The sequence below is a fragment of the Bos javanicus genome, chromosome 3, assembly GCF_032452875.1.
Source record: "Bos javanicus breed banteng chromosome 3, ARS-OSU_banteng_1.0, whole genome shotgun sequence".
Classification (NCBI taxonomy): Eukaryota; Metazoa; Chordata; class Mammalia; order Artiodactyla; family Bovidae; genus Bos; species Bos javanicus.
This window is the reverse complement of record NC_083870.1, coordinates 119,615,779-119,636,704: the sequence shown is the minus strand read 5'-3', so window position 1 is coordinate 119,636,704 and position 20,926 is coordinate 119,615,779. Positions and strand designations below refer to the sequence as shown.

Genomic DNA, 20,926 nt, shown 5'->3' with positions numbered 1-20,926 from the left:
GCTTCCTGTCTCACTCTGATTCTCTCTTCCCGTCTCACAACAAACCTCAAAGTTTGGTTAGAATAATATTCAGGCCTCAAAGGATTACGACGAGGTAAAGAAAATGTATTGGGTTGGCCAAAAAATTTGTTCTAGTTTTCCGTAAGATCTTATGAAAAACCCAACTGAATTTTTTGGCTAACACAATACTAGAGCATGAAGTTGCAAATTTTGATGGTATTTCCTTCTCTTCAAATCCCGTTCCCAACCTGAGTTAGTTGTTACCTTGCTTTTACTGAAAAAAAAAAAAAAAAAAGCATGGGGGAGGAAGTATAGTTTTCCATGCAAGTGAGTGAGTAAAAGTCACTCAGTCCAACTCTTTGCGACCCCGTGGACTGTAGCCCGCCAGGCTCCTCTGTCCATGGGCTTCTCCAGGCAAGAACACTGGAGTGTGTTACCATGCTCTTCTCCAGGGGATCTTCCCAACCCAGGGATCCAACCTGGGTCTCCTGCATCGCAGGTGGACTGTTTACTGTCTGAGCCAGCAGGGAAGCCGAGTTTTCCAAGTACCCGTTTATAATTCCAGCGCTCTCTCAGAATTTTCAAACGCCATCGATACCTGTACAAGTGCTCAAATGCTCGGACATCTACTGCTTCCATTTTCCTTTTCCACTGACAATCTCGCCCGTCCCTGGGGTCCCTGGGCCTGCAGGACACGTGTCACTCGGGGACTTGCCCCACCTCTGTTTGGAAGCGCTCGACCTGCAGCTTCCAGGGCCAGCGAGGTGCAGGACAGGGAGCCTGGGAGATAAAGTGTTGAGTCCGTGTGGGCCCTCTTCCAGTGGTGGCCGATCAATCTTTCAGGCACAGTGTCCTGCCCCGGTCCAAGACTGGAGAACCTTCCTGGGTCCCCCGGCTTCCTGTGTCCCCCGGCTTCCCGTGTCCCCCGGCTTCCTGTGTCCCCGGGCTTCCCGTGTCCCCCGGCTTCCACGGTGGCTAGAGAGATCCAGTGACACTGGCACTCCCGTTCTTTTCGTGTGATCTGCCTCTGCAGCTTGGAAACGTGTAGGCTTCCCTCTTTGTGTCCGGTGTCCCGCGATCTCCACAGCCTTGTCTCATGGGCCTTCCTCCTCCCCTGGGTGGGGCGGAGCCCTGTGTCTCCGGAGGTGCCGGCTTTCCCTGCGAGGACCATCCCCTTGCACAGCCATTGCTGTCCATCATGTCAGATCTCCCGAACTCATCCTCTTGCTGTTCCGTCTTTCCTGCGATTTTCTGCTTTTGTCTTTTTGTTCTATTCTATGATTTTCATTGCTCTATCTTCCCATCTTTCTGTTGACTTCTTTAAATTTTAAATTATTATATTCATATTTTGAATCTCCAATAGTGTTTCTTGCTTTCAGGATGCTACCTCTGTTGTGACATCCCGTTCTTTTTCGTGGACACAGTATCTTATCCAACACTGATAATTTTAGTGTTTTAAGCCTCTTCCTTGCTGCTCCCTTAAATTGATGCTCAGACCTTTCATTTTGTAAATCTCAGTAATAGCTATGGCCAGACTCCAGGAGCCTCCTGGAAGTTATCCCGTGATTGCGCCCATCTCTCCGGTGGGAAGCTGAGGCCCTGAGAGGGTGTGCGTCCTGTCCAGTCTCAGCCTGTCAGAGGTCGGGCCAGACCCAAGAGAGTAGGACCCGTCTGAGCCCAGCTCTGACCGCTGGATCACTCTGCCTCAGGCGCAGGCGCCTCCCTCCCGCAGGTCGGGCTGGCAGGATGGATGGTGTTCACGGTCCACCCTGAGCTCGTCCCTGCCCGAGGCCCAGGCACCACCTCTCCAGAGCACGAGTCCTTCCAGCCAGCCTGGAGGGGTGGGGGCCGAGCCGTGGGGCTGCAGAGACGTGTGCGGGCCTCCGGGAGGGGGAACTCAGCGGTCCTTCCTGGCTCTGCGATGCCCCCTCCCCGCCCACGCCCCACAGAGCTGTCAGTCCCTGGCACAGAGGCTGGCCCAGGGGCTCAGGTGAGGGCACTGACGCTGGCTGGGAGCCCCCTGTGTGCGGGGACCCTCCCCTCCGGCCCCTCACAGCCCTTTGACCTCAGCGCCTGAGGCACCATTTCACAGATGAGGGGACCTGGGTGCCGGGTAACTGGCTCAGGGTCCCATGGTTGGGGTGGGACAGGAAAGCCCAGAAGCCAAGGGGCCCTCCCCATCACGAGCCACCTGTGGTCTGGGGTGAGCAGCTGGGTGTCCGGGGACTGGCAGGGGCGGGAGGGCGTGCAAAGGCCCCGGCCCAAGGGCCCTCCCCATTTCCCGGGTCTTGGAGGGAGGTGCAGCTTTCCAGGGGGCAACCCTGAGGGGCCGGGCCAGGAAAAAGAGAGCTGGCCTTGGACCCCCCCTAAGGAACCAGGCTCACCCCAAGACCCTGGATGGGAAGCAGACAAGCAACACTCCGGGGGCTGCACGAGTTACCTTGTGAAAGAGGGGCCTTGGGAGGGCCAGTCTGCAGTCTGTGGTCAGAGCAGGACAGGGCACCTCGCGGGAGTGAGGGACAGCAAGGCTCAGGCCGAGCTCTCCCCAGGGGCGGGGGGCTCCTCACGCTCTGTCTCCCATTTCAAAGCAGAAGCAGGCCAAGTGGGCCCCTGGGCTGCAGGGTGGGCCTGGGCAACACAGGACGCCTGCCTCGAGGGCCTGGAGCCTGCGATGTGGGGACGGGGCGCCCCACGCATGCCCCCTCGGGCTGGCACTGCCTCCCGGACCTCACCTGCCCGCCCTGCTTTCCCGGGAGACGAGGGGGAGGGCGGAGGAGCCTTGCTCAGCCGGGGGAGTCCAGTGGTTGAGGCCGCTGGCCCGCCCCAGACGCAGAAGGCAGACCCACAGAAGTAAAGGGAGGCTGTGCCCTCGGGGTGTTTGATGACAATCGAGGGCGCTGGTGCAAGGTGTGGGGTGGCGGGGTGCTGGGACCGACCTGCCACGTAGGTGGTGACCAGGGCTGAGTACGTGTGGTCGGTGAGCTGTGCTCCCCCCTATCGTGACCCCCCATGACCTCAGTGAACATGGATAAAACAATAGCAAGGCTCTGAAACCCTCCACTTTGTAATATACCCTCCAGCCCAGCCCCCAGCCCTTCCCACAGCCTCTCTGCCTTCCCCAGCTCCCCACCATCCCCCACAGCCTGCCAGCCCTGGAGGAGGGCCAGACACCCTCACACCTGGCAAAGAAGCCGGCCAGTTTCCACGTCATGCCAGTTTCCTCCTCACTGTATTACTGGAAACGCGTCGGGGATTCGGGGCTCGTGGGCGTAGGTGAAGGGCTCGCATATGCTCACCGGCCCCTCCAGTGAGCCAGGAGACCCGGAGGCACTGGGGCCCCAGAAACGGGGAGCACGTGCCATGCGACCCGGGTCCTCTGCCCATGGTCACCTCCCCCGGGACAGGATCTGTGGGAAGGACACAGCCCGGGAAGGGACCCCACCTACTGGGCTCCCGCCCACCCCCCACCCCCTACCTGGATGACAGCCCTGTGTGCCCGCCTGGTCCCACCCTCCCCTGCCGGGCGCACCCACCCAGGCCCCAGGGCCCACCATGCACCCCCGTGGGGGCAGGAGGTCTGGAGAGCAGCGATCCGGGGCAAGCTGTGGAAGTGACGCCGGGCGACAAGGCAGGCCCTGCTTCCCGTTCACGGACCCTGACGCTCCCCACTCCCCAAACCACAGGGTGCCCCAAGTGCGATCCTGGGATCACCTTGGTCCCCTTACTCTCCCCGGCTTTGCACACAGACCCCTAGCCTGGCCTGGACCGCCCTCCTCTCCACCCACCCTGCCCAGCTTCCTTCTCCTGCCCGACTCTCACCTGGGTCTCAGGTGAGAGGTCCAAGGTCTGTGCCTTGCAGAGAGCAGGCAGACTGTGCAAGCTGCGGACCTGGGGCGGGGGGTGCTAGAAGGGGGGGCATGCACGGCCATAGAGGGCTGGAACGTGCCTGCCCCACACCCCCAAACCCCTCCCTCCGGGACGTCCAGTGGACGGACACTCGCCCCTCTGACGCTGGATCCCCTGAGGGCCGCGAGCCAGCCTCTACCGGCGGCTTTGTGACTGTGAGGGGTTAAGAGCCCGGGAGACGAGAGGCTGGGGAGGGCAGGGGCATCCATCCGGGCCAGTGGAGGGGCCTCCTCCCTGCCCGAGGACCTCGCGGGCTCCTCCCGCCCCTGGGGGAGGTCAGCCAGGACCCCGAGGTGCTGGACGGAGCTGACGGTGAGTAACTGCCCAGGGAGCTGCTGTCCTTCTGCTCCGGTCAGTCTCAGGAACGCTTTGGCTATCGTCCAGAAGCCAGGGGTTAAAAGACCCTCTGGGCTCCTTGTGGACAGAGCCCGAGGGCACTGGGCCCAGAGCCACTGCAGGAGGTCATGAGCCGCACCTAGAGGGCCAATGGGCCGGACGGTTTTGTCAGGGCAGCAGCTCCCGACGCCCAGGGCCTCAGAGGATCAGCGGCATCGTGACTCCCGCGAGCAGGCTTGATAGGCGGGGGCCCACAGCCACGCTTCTGAAGGAGGCCGCCCGCCGGGGGGACAGTGTGCCCGCGGTCAGGCTGATGGCCGGCGGGGGACGGAGGGCATTCTGACCCTAATGAGGGCTGCCCGGGGCCCCACCATTCACAGTGTGCCCTGGCTGGTCCCCAGCTCTGAGCGCCTCGGTTTTCTCCCCAGTAAGTGGGGGTGAGAGGGACAGCTCTGGTCGCACTGGTAGGCGAGGATTTCTGCGAATGGTCCGCGGAGGGACCTGGCACAGGACGCCAAAAGATGCCAGGACCTCAGCAGATGCCACGGGCTCCATGCCACCCTCCACCAGGGATGGGGTCACCTGAGTGAGCGTCCTGTTATCATGCGAGGCAGTGACCGGGTGCCCTGGAGGCTCACCGTGCTCTCCGGCACACAGACCGCTGTCTGACTTGCCACGAGGGCAGTGTAGACCTGACTTGGCTCTGGTCCAGCCTTGGGGGCTGCACTGTGTCCTCTGGGGGTGTGCGTGCTGGGAGGATGAGGAGCACACAGGCCTGGGAAGCCCCCAGCCCACCTCTCCCGCTTAGCCCTAGCCAGAGTGCCCAGCTGTGCCCAGGCCTCCCCTGCTGCTAACCCCCCATCGCCCCGTGCTTCTCAGAGACCCCAGGAGCCCAGTGGACACCTGGCACCTGGAGTGAGGGCTTAGCCCCGGGGCAGCCCCAACCCGTAAGATGCAAGACCCCGATCAGTGCTTCCTCCGGCCTGAGGTCTCAGGAGCCCTGGGCAGGCAGCGGGTCGTCCCTGTTCTAGCTTCGCCCCTTCTGTTCACGGCTCCACCCAGATGCCCGCCTCTGCCCGCAGGACCACGACCCTGAACCGTGTTCCAGACAGGGAGTGCTGGCCACGCCCACTCCAGGACAATGCTGGTGGGGCTCTTGGTGTGGGGGAGACCCTCAGGCACTCTCGGTACCCTGGCAGGAGGAGTGGGCAGCCCTTTGTCCAGCGTCTCCAGTCGCTCTCACAGGTGGGGACCAGGGGCCTCTGTCTCCAGGGCCTTTAATCCCATACAACCAGGGCCTTACCTACGGCCCGGACATGAGTCCACCTCCACCACGGAGCTGAGGCCCTGGGGCCTTCTCGGGGAGTATCTCCAGGAGGACGGCCTGGTGCCCAGGAGCCTCAGAGGCCGGGGACACAGCCTGTCCAGTGTGGGTGCGTCACAGGCCCCTGGCACAAGTCACATCTAGTGCGGATGCTTCTCCTTCTCTGAGTCCTGGGAGCTTGAGGCACGGCCCCCGTGTCCCCGTCCTGGCCCCGCAGTCCCTAGGCTCCTATGAGAAGGGGTCTCTTCCAGCACGGTCCAGCCCACCTTTCCGGCCCCATCAGGTTCTCTCCATGGCGAAGTGAGCCGGGCCAGCCCTCGACAGCTGCGGAGACTGCGGGTGTCCGGGGCCTGGAGCTCAGGGCTGCAGGCCAGGTGCCACCTGTGTGCCATCCTTGTGATCCTCCAGGAGGAAGCAGCTCGGAAAAGACCCTCTGGCGTCCGCTCCACCTCCAGGGTGGGACTCCCCACTGCCCGCCTGAGCCCAGAGTCCTGGCTCCCGGGCAGAGCCTGGGCTTGGCGCTGCGGGCCAGGCAGGGCCTGAGCTTGGCAGGATTGTCGTTTCAACAAATACAAATACAGGCCCAGGTAGACCAGAGTCTCAAATAACCAATGAATGCCTTTTAGTACTGGGGCGTCCTGCATTTTTCTGCCCACCCTGGGCTACTGCAAGCTCCTACTGTCCAGCCTCCCTCCACCCCAGGCCAGGGTCCCCCTGGGCTCAGGAGAAGGCTTCTCTCGGAACGAACCGGGGCCTGGCCAGAAATGCTCACAGACCCCCTAAAGGCAGGAATGATTTTTCAGGGAGAGTCACGTGGCCCTTTTAGGCATTTAACTTCCAAATCTCAGCCGGGCTCTGCTCTCCCCGGATTCCAGTGCGCCTGGCGCCCCCTGCAGCCCACTCCTGGGACACATGCTCCGCGGCGTCCAGCGTGGGATCCCTCAGAGCGCAGGGACAGTACAGGTTCCAGCCTTCCAGTGCCTCGGGTCCACGTCCACCTGGATGTAGTTTCCGGTAGCGTCCACCTCGAGTGGGCCTTTCCAAGGCAACCGAGTCCTCAATCCCCTAAACTCTGTTCCTGTTCGTTAGATGTCACGTTGAATTACAAATCCTTTTCTTAGAATGACCAGTACAATCAGAGGCTGTGGGTGTGGGAACAAATAGGTGAGGGTGAGAGGCGCTCCTTCCCCTTGCAGGAGCCAGGGGCGTGTGTTTCTGGAGGGGTCCTGGGGCAGAGTGAGGGCTGCACGGGGACCGCCAGGTGAATGGCCGGCAGGACCCGGCGCCCATGCTGACCAGGTGAGCCTGGCATGGCCCCGACCCCCCAGGTGCTGAACCTGCGCCTTCCCCCACTCCACCCACCGGACACTCGGAGACTCGGGAGCCTCGGGCTCAGAAAGGAAGTCCGCCTAGCAGGGGGCCAGCGTCACCCGCTGGGACCGTGCACATGGGGCAGAGTGACCGGCCGTGATTGAGCCCCCTCCCAGTGCTGAGGCAGAGGGCACACTCCTGGGGTACCCGGAGGTGGGCTGTCCACTGGGGCCCTGCGAGCCCCCGCGCAGCCAGGACTGAGACTCCCCAAAGCAGATCAAGACCTCGATTGGGGGCGGGGGTGGGGGACACGTCTTCATCACCCTTAGCTGAGGGTGGTCCTGGGAGGGGCTCGGGGAGGAGGAGCCTCCAGGAAGCAAGGGCGGGAAGCCCGTGTCCAGGGGTCCTGTGGCTTTAGGGCTTCGTAATGAACCAGGGTCTGGCTTGCGTGGGGACAGCTGAAAGGACTGTAACCCAGGCACCCTCGGGTCCTTCCCGGAGACCCAGGTGGGCGGCCGTGCCCGGTGTGCCCGAGTCGGGCGGCAGGGGGCGCCCTGAGACCGCCTGATGGCAGTGACCGGCCAGCCTCACCTGGTGCAGGTGGAGCGGGGAGGAGGAAGTCTCCCTGGTGAGACCCCTGAGCCCCCCAGCCCCTCACGCCCTTCTCTCTGCCCAGTGAGCCCAGGAGGCAGATGGGAGGCTTCTGTCCACTTCCTCCAGGAGGGCCTGCAACCAGAGCTGCTTCTCAAGGCAGGCGGGTGGGGGGACCTTCAGAGGGTCCAGAGCGAGTGGGGGCGGACTAGTCAACCAGGCCTCAGAGATTTCACTGCTGCGACCTGGGCCCTATCCCGGACCCATTACACTAGCGTCCGCCCCAGGAGAATGGGGGCTGGAAATGCCGCCTATTTACAAGTCTGCAGGTGGTCCCCATGAGTACCAAGGTCAAGGACTTCTTTGGCCAGCAGCTCTCAAAGCCTGGCCCTGGACCTGCTCGGCACCCCTGGTGAAGTAATCGAGGTGCAGAGTCCTGGGCCCACCCCTGATCTCTAGAATCAGAACTCTGAGAGGCAGGGCCCGGGAAGGTGCATTCTGCCACGTCCCCTTGGCGATTCTGACACTGTCAGGGTGGACAGCCTGCTCGGGCCTCCCTCGCTAGGTGTGCTCTGGAGCCCCAGCACAGACACCTCCTGGGGAGTCGCAGGCTCTGTCCCCCCACCTGCTGAATCACAGCTGCGCTCCGTTCTGTCAGGGTCCCAGGCCACGTGAGAACCAGGGCTCGGGTCCCGCCAAACAAGAGCTGAACACGGCTGGGTGGGCACAGACCCCGAAAGGGTCACTGCGGGAAGGCTACTGGGTGAGGGGCCAGAGGAGGAGTGGCTGCGTGGGTGCAGGAGGGCCGAGAGGAGCTACTCCACATTCAAGGTCAGGAGGGGCAGCAGTGAGGAGCTACCCCTCGTCCAAGGTAAGGAGCAGCGGCTGCGCTTTGCTTGAGCAGCCGTGAAGAGATACCCCACGTCCAAGGTAAGAGAAACCCAAGTAAGACGGTAGGTGTTGCAAGAGGGCGTCAGAGAGCAGATACACTGAAACCATAATCACAGAAAACTAGTCAATCTAATCACACTAGGACCACAGCCTTGTCTAACTCAATGAAACTAAGCCATGCCCGTGGGGCCACCCAAGATGGGCGGGTCATGGTGGAGAGATCTGACAGAATGTGGTCCACTGGAGAAGGGAATGGCAAACCACTTCAGTATTCTTGCCTTGAGAACCCCATGAACAGTATGAAAAGGCAAAATGATAGGATACTGAAAGAGGAACTCCCCAAGTCAAAAAAAAAAAAAAAAAAATCACTCAGTCGTGTCCGACCCTCAGCGACCCCATGGACTGCAGCCTTCCAGGCTCCTCCATCCATGGGATTTTCCAGGCAAGAGTACTGGAGTGGGGTGCCATTGCCTTCTCCTACAAAGAAGCATGATACTAGGAAATGGAATAGGTAGTAGGTCAAGGAAGAATTATGCTGGTAAGACGCTAAATTCACAGCGAAGGTTTTGTTTTCTTCCACTGGGGTCTAACTCTCCCAAGAATTAGTCGCCTTGGATCATGGGCCTGTCATCCACCATAATTTGGGGAGAGCAGAGGGACTTTGTATGCCTAATATTAGAGAGTTGAGACTCTACCCTAAAAACAATGATAAGCTACTGAAGGCCTTTAAGTACACCAGCCTCATGATCAAACTTAAATCATAAGAAGGTCACTGAAGTACCATATGGAAGGTAAATTTGAGGAAGGCAAAACTGGAGGCAGACTAACTTGAAGGCATTGGGTGGTTAAAAGCCTAAGCTGAGGCACTGACAGTTGAGATGGACATTGAGCAGTAGGTGCCCAATATGCTACTGGAGATCAGTGGAGAAATAACTCCAGAAAGAATGAAGGGATGGAGCCAAAGCAAAAACAACACCCAGTTATGGATGTGACTAGTGATAGAAGCAAAGTCCGATGCTGTAAAGAGCAATATTGCATAGGAACCTGGAACGTCAGGTTCCATGAATCAAGGCAAATTGGAAGTGATCAAACAGGAGACGGCAAGAGTGAATGTCGACATTCTAGGAATCAGTGAACTAAAATGGACTGGAATGGGTGAATTTAACTCAGATGACCATTATATCTACTACTGTGGGCAGGAATCCCTTAGAAGAAATGGAGTAGCCATCATGGTCAACAAAAGAGTCCGAAATGCAGTACGTGGACACAATCTCAAAAATGACAGAATGATCTCTGTTCGTTTCCAAGGCAAACCATTCAATATCACAGTAATCCAAGTCTATGCCCCAACCAGTAACGCTGAAGAAGCTGAAGCTGAATGGTTCTATGAAGACCTACGAGACCTTTTAGAACTAACACCCCCAAAAGATGTCCTTTTCACTCTAGGTGACTGGAATGCAAAAGTAGGAAGTCAAGAAACACCTGGAGTAACAAATTTGGCCTTGGAGCACAGAATGAAGCAGGGCAAAGGCTAATAGAGTTTTGCCAACAGAACACACAGGTCATAGAAAACACCCTCTTCCAACAACACAAGAGAAGACTCTACACATGGTCATCACCAGATGGTCAACACCGAAATCAGATTGATTATATTCTTTGCAGCCAAAGATGGAGAAGCTCTATACAGTCAGCAAAAACAAGACCGGGAGCAGACTGTGGCTCAGATCATGAACTCCTTATTGCCAAATTCAGACTTAAATTGAAGAAAGTGGGGAAAACCACTAGACCATTCAGGTATGACCTAAATACAGTGGAAGTGAGAAATAGATTTAAAGGCCTAGATCTGATAGATAGAGTGCCTGATGAACTATGGACGGAGGTTCGTGACATTGTACAGGAGACAGGGATCAAGACTGTCCCCATGGAAAATAAATGCAAAAAAGCAAAATGGCTGTCTGGGGAGGCCTTACAAATAGCTGTGAAAAGAAGAGAAGTGAAAAGCAAAGGAGAAAAGGAAAGATATAAGCATCTGAATGCAGAGTTCCAAAGAATAGCAAGAGATAAGAAAGCCTTCCTCAGTGATCAGTGCAAAGAAATAGAGGAAAACAACAGAATGGGAAAGACTAGAGATCTCTTCAAGAAAATTAGAGATACCAAGGGGACATTTCATGCAAAGATGGGCTCAATAAAGGACAGAAATGGTATGGACCTAACAGAAGCAGAAGATACTAAGAAGAGGTGGCAAGAATACACAGAAGAACTGTACAGAAAAGATCTTCATGACCCAGATAATCACGATGGTGTGATCACTCAACTAGAGCCAGACATCCTGGAATGTTAAGTCAGGTGGGCCTTAGAAAGCATCACTACAAACAAAGGTAGTGGAGGTGATGGAATTCCAGTTGAGCTATTCCAAATCCTGAAACATGATGCTGTGAAAGTGCTGCACTCAATATGCCAGCAAATTTGGAAAACTCAGCAGTGGCCACAGGACTGGAAAGGTGTTTTCATTCTAACCCCAAAGAAAGGCAATACCAAAGAATGCTCAAACTACTGCACAATTGTACTCATCTCATATGCTAGTAAAGTAATGCTCAAAATTCTTCAAGCCAGGCTTCAGCAATACGTGAACTGTGAACTTCCAGATGTTCAAGCTTGTTTTAGAAAAGGCAGAGGAACCAGAGATCAAATTGACAATATCCGCTGGATCATGGAAAAAGCAAGAGAGTTCCAGAAAAACATCTATTTCTGCTTTATTGACTATGCCAAAGCCTTTGACTCTGTGGATCACAATAAACTGTGGAAAATTCTGAGAGGGAATACCAGACCACCTGACCTGCCTCTTGAGAAACCTATATGCAGGTCAGGAAGCAACAGTTAGAACTGGACATGGAACAACAGACTGGTTCCAAATAGGAAAAGGAGTACATCAAGGCTGTATATTGTCACCCTGCTTATTTAACTTATATGCAGAGTACATCATGAGAAACACTGGGCTAGAAGAAACACAAGCTGGAATCAAGATTGCCGGGAGAAATATCAAGAACCTCAGATATGCAGATGACACCACCCTTATGGCAGAAAGTGAAGAGGAACTAAAAAGCCTCTTGATGAAAGTGAAAGAGGAGAGTGAAAAAGTTGACTTAAAGCTCAACATTCAGAAAACAAAGATCATGGCATCAGGTCCCATCACTTCATGGGAAATAGATGCGAAAACAGTGGAAAATGTGGCAGACTTTAGTTTCGGGGACTCCAAAATCACTGCAGATGGTGATTGCAGCCATGAAATTAAAAGACGCTTACTCCTTGGAAGGAAAGTTATGACCAATCTAGATAGCATATTCAAAAGCAGAGACATTACTTTGCCAATAAAGGTCCATCTAGTCAAGGCTATGGTTTTTCCAGTAGTCATGTATGGATGTGAGAGTTGGACTGTGAAGAAGGGTGAGCACTGAACAATTGATGCTTTTGAACTGTGGTGTTGGAGAAGACTCTTGAGAGTCCCTTGGACTGTAAGGAGATCCAACCAGTCCATTCTGAAGGAGATCAGCCCTGGGATTTCTTTGGAAGGAATGATGCTAAAGCTGAAACTCCAGTACCTTGGCCACCTCATGGGAAGAGTTGACTCATTGGAAAAGACTCTGATGCTGGGAGGGATTGGGGGCAGGAGGAGAAGGGGACGACAGAGGAGGAGATGGCTGGATGGCATCACTGACTCAATGGACGTGAGTCTGGGTGAACTCCGGGAGTTGGTGATGGACAGGGAGGCCTGGCGTGCTGCGATTCATGGGGTCACAAAGAGTCAGACACGACTGAGCGCCTGAACTGAACTGATACACTACTATATATAAAATAATCAACAAGGACCTACTGTATAGCACAGGGGACAGTGCTCACTACTCTGCAATAACGTGAATGTTATTGCTAAATGCACCGCTGAATCGCCTTGCTGTACACCTGAAGTCAGCACAACATCGTCAATCAGCCCCGCTGTTTGTGTAGCCGCCAAGCCCTGTCCGGCCCTTCTGCGGCCCCGTGCACTGTAGCCAACAGGCTGCTCCGTCCACGTGTCTCTCCAGCAAGACTATGGGAGCAGGTTGCCCTTTCCTTCTTCAGGGAATCTTCCCGATCCGGGATTGAACTGAGTCTCCAGCACTGGCAGGCAGATTCTTTACCACTGAGCCACCAGTCAACTATACCCCAATATAAAATAAAAATTAAAAAAAAATAAATTAAGGAATATGTTTTACCCAGAAAGAAGAAAAAGCACATACCTATAGCTCCCAACATCATCACTACTCGTTGATCGTAGACTTTGTCTACACTGAGTGTTTTTGTTAAGTAAACAGTTGTAAAATAAGTACTGGTAATTTTATTTCATTTTTTCCTAACATCATAGGGACATTTGCACATCGTCTTCACACATGAAATTATTGACGTTGCCACCAAATCTTGGTCTTGAAGCCAAATGAAAAATAGAGAGACAGGGTTTGGAGGAGATAGAAAGGTGATTTTACTCTCAGCCAGCAGAGAGGGGGACACAGTGGGTTTATGCCTCAAGAACTGTACCCGCTGCCCCCTGCCCTCACCCATGAGGAATCCAGGGGTTTGTATAAGGCAAGGGCTCATGGTCAGGAGTCGGTGATGAGGAACAAAAGGGATAGGATCTTGATTCCTTCCTTGTTTCAAGGACAGTCATAAACTGGCGTCAGTCACCCAGTAACTGAGTCTGGCAGTTAGGCGGCTCGGCAGCCTGATGTGTAACCACAAGGGGAAGCGTGTTGTCAGGGTAAACACCAGATAGGGGATGCACTTAGCACAGAGTCCAAGGAGAAAATGTGACCTGTAGCTCCTGCAGCGTTAGGCGGCAGAAAAGCAAACTTAGTTACAGACACGCAGCGTTGGAGCCCTTAAAGCAAAAAGACGAGGAACACTCAGGCCTGCTCACTGTGCTCTGTGTCGTCTTTGTCCTCAGGAAGGGGAAAGAGAAAGCTCATTCCCCTCTTTCCTTTTCACTACAACATTAGCGATGACGATGGCGGCAGGATGGGCTGGTCCTCGCTCCCTGCCCCCCATCCAGCTCTGCCTCAACATTGGGGTCCCAGGCTCACTGAGATGCTGGGCCATGAAAGCACAGACGTGAGAGCCACACAGAGACCGCTTCCCACACTCCTTCCAGACTCCACTTCCTAGCTCCCCCTACACACACACTCCACATAAGTCCTGTTCCTACATACCACCCCCCATCCCACTAGGCTCCTAGTGGCCCTGTCAGCAGACTAGTGGAGGCAGGGGAGCGGCCCAGGGAACCAGACGGGTCAGGGTGGTCTCAAGAGCTGGTTCTCTGGTCTGACGTCAACGCTGCTGTTCCCAGTGGTCAGGGGCCTCCGTCAACCACGGTACCAAGTGCAAAGTCAAGTCCCAGAGCCAAGAGGCTGCAGGAGGTGCAGGTGACCGGGAGGTGCGGGTGACCCTGAGGTGCAGGTGACCGGGAGGTGTGGGTGACCCGGAGGTGCGGGTGACCCTGAGGTGCAGGTGACCCCGAGGTGCCGGTGATTGGGAGGTGCGGGTGACCCCGAGGTGCAGGTGACCGGGAGGTGCGGGTGACCCTGAGGTGCAGGTGACCGGGAGGTGTGGGTGACCCGGAGGTGCGGGTGACCCTGAGGTGCAGGTGACCCCGAGGTGCCGGTGATTGGGAGGTGCGGGTGACCCCGAGGTGCAGGTGACCGGGAGGTGCGGGTGACCCTGAGGTGCAGGTGACCGGGAGGTGTGGGTGACCCAGGAGGTGCGGGTGACTTGGAGGTGCGGGTGACTGGGAGGTACAGGTGACCCTGAGGTGCGGGTGACCGGGAGGTGTGGGTGACCCAGGAGGTGCGGGTGAACCAGGAGGTGCAGGTGACTGGGAGGTGCGGGTGACCAGGAGGTGCCGGTGACCCGGAGGTGCTGGTGACCCTGAGGTGCCGGTGACCGGGAGGTGCGGGTGATCGGGAGGTGCAGGTGACTGGGAGGTGCGAGTGACCCAGGAGGTGCAGGTGACCCTGAGGTGCAGGTGACCTCGAGGTGCCGGTGACCGGGAGGCTGCTGCCCTTTAGTGAGGCTGGGGGGTAAGGACTGGGCTTGGCAGCTTCTATGTGTGCTGGAGAATGTGGGAAATGAAAACAGTGAACTCAGAGCTTAAATTTCTAGCCCAGGAGACAAAGAACCAGGAAACTAACTGTGCAAAGAGTTAACAGACAGGCCCACCTGTCCCCTCGAGAGAGCCGCTGACCTGCTCAGGAGGGACTCCTGTGAGGCTGGCCCTGGGCTGGAGCTCGGGGAGGGTCCTTGGGGAGGAGGAAGGCCTCGCTGCCTCTAAACATCTGTGCAGAGTGAGGCTCCTGCCAGCGGAGCACTTCCTCTGGGGGTCTGGAACCTTCCCCAGGCACAGCTGCCTGTGACCCCCACCCTGACCCCCAGTAAAAGCCCCAGGTGCTGCGTGTCTACTGGGCTCCTGGGAAGACAGCACCTGCTGGCTGGTGGCGGGGGTCGGGAGATGTCCCGTGTGGGGCGGGGCTCTGGAAGCTCACGCCTGGTCCTCCGCCTGTCCCCACCTGCCTCTTCCTCTCACTGATGTTGCTTTGCATCCTTTCTCTGTCCTGAATTTCAGCTGAGTCCTGGGGGTCCCCCCAGCCAATGTGGGGGTGGTCTAGGGACCCTGATACAGTCACAGACTGCCCAGCTGAAGACCCCAGCACAGCTGCCCTAAGAGAACTCCTCTCCTGTAGGCACAACAGAACCCGGGTTTCTAAGAACAAAGCCCAGGGTCCGGTCTGGAGTGTGGCCGCGTGGCAGGAAGGTTGAGCAGACCACCTCTCCTGGTGAAGCTGGGACCGGAACCCCTAAACTCTTCCAGGTCTTCTTTGCCAGAAGACACCCCGTTGCAGGGAAGAGGCCAATTCTGACTCCACGGTGGAACTGTTTGACTTGCTTTCCGTCGCTTTTGTTATTAGGATCATACAGAAGGGCCTGCTTCTGAGAATCCTGCTGCTCCACCTGACTAAACCAACGTGCCTTTGCTCAGAACCCGGTCCACCAGTAGACGGCAGGAAGGAAGAAATTGACGCGTCCCCTGCCTGAGGCTTGCCATTCTAGGAGAAGTTTGCAAGGTTAATGGCCTTTTTACTTTGCTTCTCAGCTTCCCCATTTCTGATCTATAAAAGAACCTGGCATCCAGACCCCGAAAAGATGGTTATTTTGAGGGGACAGCCTGCTGTCTTCTTGGTCAGCTGGCTTTCCGAATAAAGTCGTTTTCCTTGTCTCAACACCTCATCTCTCAGCGAGCAGAGTGAGTGTGGCCTTGGTAACAATCCTTCTTCCCTATCTGGGGATCAGTACCCTACACCTGGGGAACTGTGATGGTCACCCCCTAAGTAGCTGTGTTGCCTGGAGACACTTCATCACTGCAGGGAAGCTGGAAGGTGCCAGTCTGGAGACACCCTACCTTCCTGCCGTCTCTGGGCTCAACAGTGACCTGTGGGCAGGGGCTGCTGGTGGCTCCCCAAGGGTCCCGTCCTGCCTGCCTGTCCCTGGGGCAGCCCTGTGATTGCTCTGTTCCTGCAACCTCATCAGACTTAGGCTGTTTCTCTCCTGGTAGAAAGGAAGTGGTTTATTTTGGGAAATGATGTTGAATTCAGTCCTAAACATCTTCATTCTGTGCAAAGACAGCTTTCTCCCATTTGATCTCTGGATCAGACTCCCAGAAGTGGACGGACTCCTGGCCGTCTGCCAGGGTCACAGGCGCCCTCAGTCCTCTGGGCGGGATGAAGCCAGAGGTTTGACGGTTCACGGAGGTGACGTCTCTTCCCCGGCCCTTTATAAAGAGGAGCCTGAGTGCCTGTGGCAGGAGCCCCTCAGGCTGCAGGGCCGGGCGAGAGCAGCTGCAAGGTAACTACCAGGAGGGCAAACACCCGGGTCCGTCCTTAAGTAGTTCAGAGAGATAGGCTGCCCGCTTCTGAATTGTGGGCTTAGCCCCAGAAGGACGAGGCCACTGACATCGAAGTTGCCATGAAAACACTGAGAACTCGTCTTTTTACCGGAGCTGTTTTCCTGGGAGGTGCCCACTTGGGGGTGGCGGGGGGAGGTGGGGATCTGGGGAGGCGGGGGTCTGGGGGTGGCAGGCGGAGGCAGGGGTCTGGGGCCGGGGCGTCTCACCCGTCTGGCTTCCTCCGGCTGCAGGTCGCTGGGGTCGCCCTGGGGAAGATGCCGGCCCGCCTGCCACCTGGGCTGGTGCTCTGCCTCCTGCTGGCGCCTCTGGCAGGTGGGGGCTGCCTGTCGTCCTGTGCTGTCCCGGTGGGCGGTGGGGTCCCGCCCGGGGGCCTCGGGGTGACTGCTCTCTCTTCCCTCGCAGGGGCCAAGCCGGTGCAGGAGGAGGGAGGTACTGTATGGCTCTCGTCTCTGGTCTCGTGGGTAGTGTGGGTCTTGTTTCTGGTCTTGGGTGTCCAGTCCCGGCAGAAGGGGGGGCCGGGTGGCAGTCACGCTCTGCCCCAAGCTGGTGAAGTGGAAGCCCTGGGTCAGCTGGAGGTCGAGCCCCACAGGGAGAGGGACTGGAGCCTCTTCCCTGGGGACACACTGGGCAGGGGGCCCCCTGCACCCCCAGGACCGGACATGCCCACCTCAGACTCCCCATCTCGGGGCAGAGCGTCCAGGCCTGGGGACCAGGTCCCTCTGGGCCCCCCTCGGGTGCCCCCACATCCCACCACGGTGTCTCCACCAGCTCAGTGTCTCCAGGACGACGGGGCCAGACCCCCCTCCCCTGGCCCCGGTCCCCTCCTCCGCCCCAAGCCAGGGGCTCAGAGGGGCAGGGCCAACTCAGCCCGCTTCCCGGACGACCAGGCGCTGTGCCCCAGGGCACCGCGGGCTGGCCCAGCCCCTGAGCCGGCTGCCTCCCTCCAGACCCCCACGCCGAGCTGCCGGCCATGCCCTACTGGCCTTTCTCCACGTCTGACTTCTGGAACTACGTGCAGCACTTCCAGGCCCTGGGGGCCTACCCCCAGCTGGAGGACATGGCCCGCACCTTCTTCGCCCACTTCCCCCTGGGGACCACCCTGGGCTTCCATGTCCCCTACAGAGAGGAGTGAGCATCTGGGCCAGGGGCCCCGCCCCACAGGAGCTGGGCGGCCTCGTCCTCAATAAACTCCTGACTTGAGTGCACCATACCCGCGGTGGGTCTTGGTTTTCTTTGGAGAAGCGGCTCCGCTCAGCCCTTCTTCCTCTCGCTTGATGAACCAGCCTGGCCCCTCTTGACTGTCAGGGAGCTCAGACAATAGGCTCTGTCCACGGAGCACCAGCTGCGATTCTCCCCCATCCTCCCACTGAACCTAGGAGGGGCGCTGGAATGCAGGTGGGGAAACAGGTACACAGACACCAGGCAACTGCCTGGCTTGTAGACAGAACCCAGATCCTGTCCAGGCAGGCTTGCCCTAGGGCCCCCACCTTTGGCCACCGAGCTGGGCAGCGAGCAGATTGCAGTGGCCACCCTGGGCTGGAGGCCTTGCCCAAGCACCATCCGTCAGGCTGAGCTCACCCTGGGGCAGCTGGTCTTTGAGGATCTCCAGGAGCTTGGGCGCTGGGTCTGCAAGCAGAAGGCCCCCAGAGTGTGACCACCAAGGCCGCAGGCTCAGGGACTTGGGGGTGGGGGGCGTGGGCTGCCCATCCTGGGCCCCGAGCAGCAGAAGGCCTCACAGACAGCACGGACAGCATGTCAGGGACTGTCCTCCCACCCTGGGATAGCTGCTCTATGGTGGGGACCCCACCACCCAGGTGCAAGAGCTGCAGGTCACACTTGGTCAGATGGTGAAGAAATTGGTTTCCTGGGCTGCAACCAGCTTTCCTTTTACAGTAAAATAATAGAAAGCGCTTACTATTTAACTTCTATTGTTGTTCAGTTGCTAAGTTGTGTCTGACTCTTTTGTGACTCCATGGACTGCAGCCCTCCAGGGTCCTCTGCCCATGGGATTTCCCAGGCAAGAATACTGGAGTGGGTTGCCATTTCCTTCTCTAGGGGATCTTCCCGACCCAGGGATCAAACCTGAATCTCCTGCATTGGTGGGTGGATTCTTTACCTGGAGCCACCTGGGAAGCTCATTTAACTTTAGACACCAGTTTTTGTGCTAGCATTTAACCACAGAGACTAGCACACATAATGAGAACTGTGTGAGGTCTTGCGAAACTTGTGTGCTGCACGCTGTGTTCGGTGGAAATATGTGATGCAAACGAATGTATCCTTGTGCAGTTTCAAGGCCTGCCCTTTAGCATATGAAGCAGGAAGGTCACTCTGAGAGCTGTCTCCCCGCCTCTGGCACAGACACCAGGCCAGGCGGGGAAGGGCCCCGGAAGGGTGAGGCAGGGAGGTGGCCATGGTGCCCAGGCGGTGGCCTCGAGAGCCACCCACTGGCTCCAGGTGTCCAGCAAGGCTTCTTGCCCTCCCCTCTGCTCCACCTCCTGTGGTCACGGGCAGCTTCCCTTCCCGTCCCCCAGCTTAAATTCTCAAGGGCAAGAGTCTGTTGGTGTAGCCAGTATTTTTCCCCCTGAGCTAGTTTGAATTTGGTTTCTGTAAATTAACTGCAGACACACAAAAATCCCTGGCTCCTGTGATAGCCCACTTGTGGTGACTGGGCCTCAGCCAAACACACACCTTCACCCCTCTGGACAGCAGGCTTCCCTTGGCATTGACCTGTGTGTTAATTCATAAGTGTGTGTGTGTGTGTGTGTGCGCGCGCGCGTGCGTGCGCGTGCGCGCATGCATGTGCACACGCATGGTCATTTACATGCCACTCGGAAGTTCGTGCTTCCAGTTACGCTGAGCATTGGAGAGTGAAGGTCCCAGATGCGGCTCCAAGGACCTCACCCCACGTGCCCCCAAAGGAAGGTCCCAGGGTGCCCTGGCTGGAGCTGTGTCCACACAGCTCTCGGACACACCCACAGCTGCTCAGGACACACGGCTGAATTCCATGTCTTCAAGGCCTAGCTGCCCTTCTCCTGTTCTCAGAAGAAGAAACCCACATCCTCAAGCCACCCTCGGCAGACACCCTGCCTGCCTGCCCATGGCCCCGGGAGCAGCTCATTCCCCGCTTGGGACTCAGACTTGGCTGTGACCCCGTTCACCTGAGTGCACACAACTTCCTCTCTCCTCTGTGCGCCCCTCCAGTCTCCCTCACAGTCGGAGCCCCCTCTTCCCGCCCCACAGCCCACTTTACTGACAAGCACCACCCGCAGCCACTGTCTTCCCGCCCCTGCCTCGGTCGACGATGGCTGCGGGGCCACACGCCCATGGTGCCGAGCAGGTGGTGCCCATGCTGGCTGAGAAACACGCGTGACCTAAAAGTTCAGAACCGTGTTTTATTTGGCAGACATGTTGCTGTTGTTCCCTTGTTAAGTCATGTCTGACCCTTTGCGACCCCATGGACTGCAGCACACCAGTCTCCCCTGTCCTTCCCTATCTCCCAGAGTTTGCTCAGATTCATGTCCATTAAGTCAGTGATGCTATCCAACCATCTCATCCTCTGCCACCTTGCATCAGGTGGCCAAAGTATTGGAACTTCAGCTTCAGCATCAGTCCTTCCAGTGAATATCCAGGGTCAGTTTCCTTTAGGATAGACTGGTGGGATCTCCTTGATGTTCAAGGGACTCTCAAGAGTCGTCTCCAACACCACAGTTCGAAAGCAGCACTTCTTGGGTGTTCAGCCTTCTTTATGGTCCAACTCTCACATCCATACGTGACTACTGGAAGAAACCATAGCTTTGACTAGATGGACCTTTATAGACAAAGTGATGTCTCTGCTTTTTAATACACTGTCTAGGTTTGTCATAGCTTTCCTTCCAAGGAGGAAGCATCTTTTAATTTCATGGCTCCAGTCATATTCGATAGTGATTTTGTAACTCAACAAAATAAAGTCTGTCACTGCTTCCACTTTTTCCTTGTCTATGTGAACAAATTTCACTTTCCTGCATTGGAGAAGGAAATGGCAACTCCAGTATTCTTGCCTGGAGAATCCCAGGGACAGAGGAGCCTGTTGGGCTGCTGGCTATGGGGTCGCAAAGAGTTGGACACGACTGACGCGACTTAGCAGCAGCAGCATGTGAACCAAGGGCTGGGACTGGGTGCCACGATCTTAGAAGGGCAGACCATACCGAGGCCTTAAGCTGGAGAGACAGCCTCCCAGATCACTTTGACGGGCTGTCCTGAAGAGGTAAGGGAGGAGCCAGAATATATATATTTTGGAGTTTTTGCCAAAATAGACTAGGTAGTTGGAACATGAGAAAGAGTACTGTTGATTAAAGAAAACTGGACATCTCAAGTTATTGAATTTGGTGCTTCTCTATGTTTGGGAAGATACAAGAATCTGGGCTTACTGAATCCACTGCTCTGAGTGCACCTCAGCTATCCAGGCCAGCATCCTGCCTTTCTTCCTTCTGAATCCCCTCTGGGTGCAGGGTTGGGGGCAGCTGCAGAGGCTGATCGGAGAAGGCAATGGCAACCCACTCCAGTACTCTTGCTTGGAGAATCCCACGGATGGAGGAGCATGGTAG

At 56.9% G+C, this 20,926-nt stretch overlaps 1 protein-coding gene across 1 annotated transcript; it reads left to right on the top strand.

Annotated features, from left to right (window-relative positions):
- The first annotated feature begins 16,185 nt into the window (after positions 1 to 16,185).
- OTOS (otospiralin) lies at positions 16,186 to 17,553 on the top strand. The gene is made up of 4 exons (XM_061412841.1): positions 16,186 to 16,282; positions 16,574 to 16,655; positions 16,746 to 16,772; positions 17,291 to 17,553. Exons 2-4 carry the CDS (start codon positions 16,598 to 16,600, stop codon positions 17,473 to 17,475), a joined length of 270 nt encoding a protein of 89 aa, XP_061268825.1. The 5' UTR covers positions 16,186 to 16,282; positions 16,574 to 16,597; the 3' UTR covers positions 17,476 to 17,553.
- The last annotated feature ends 3,373 nt before the right edge of the window (positions 17,554 to 20,926 follow it).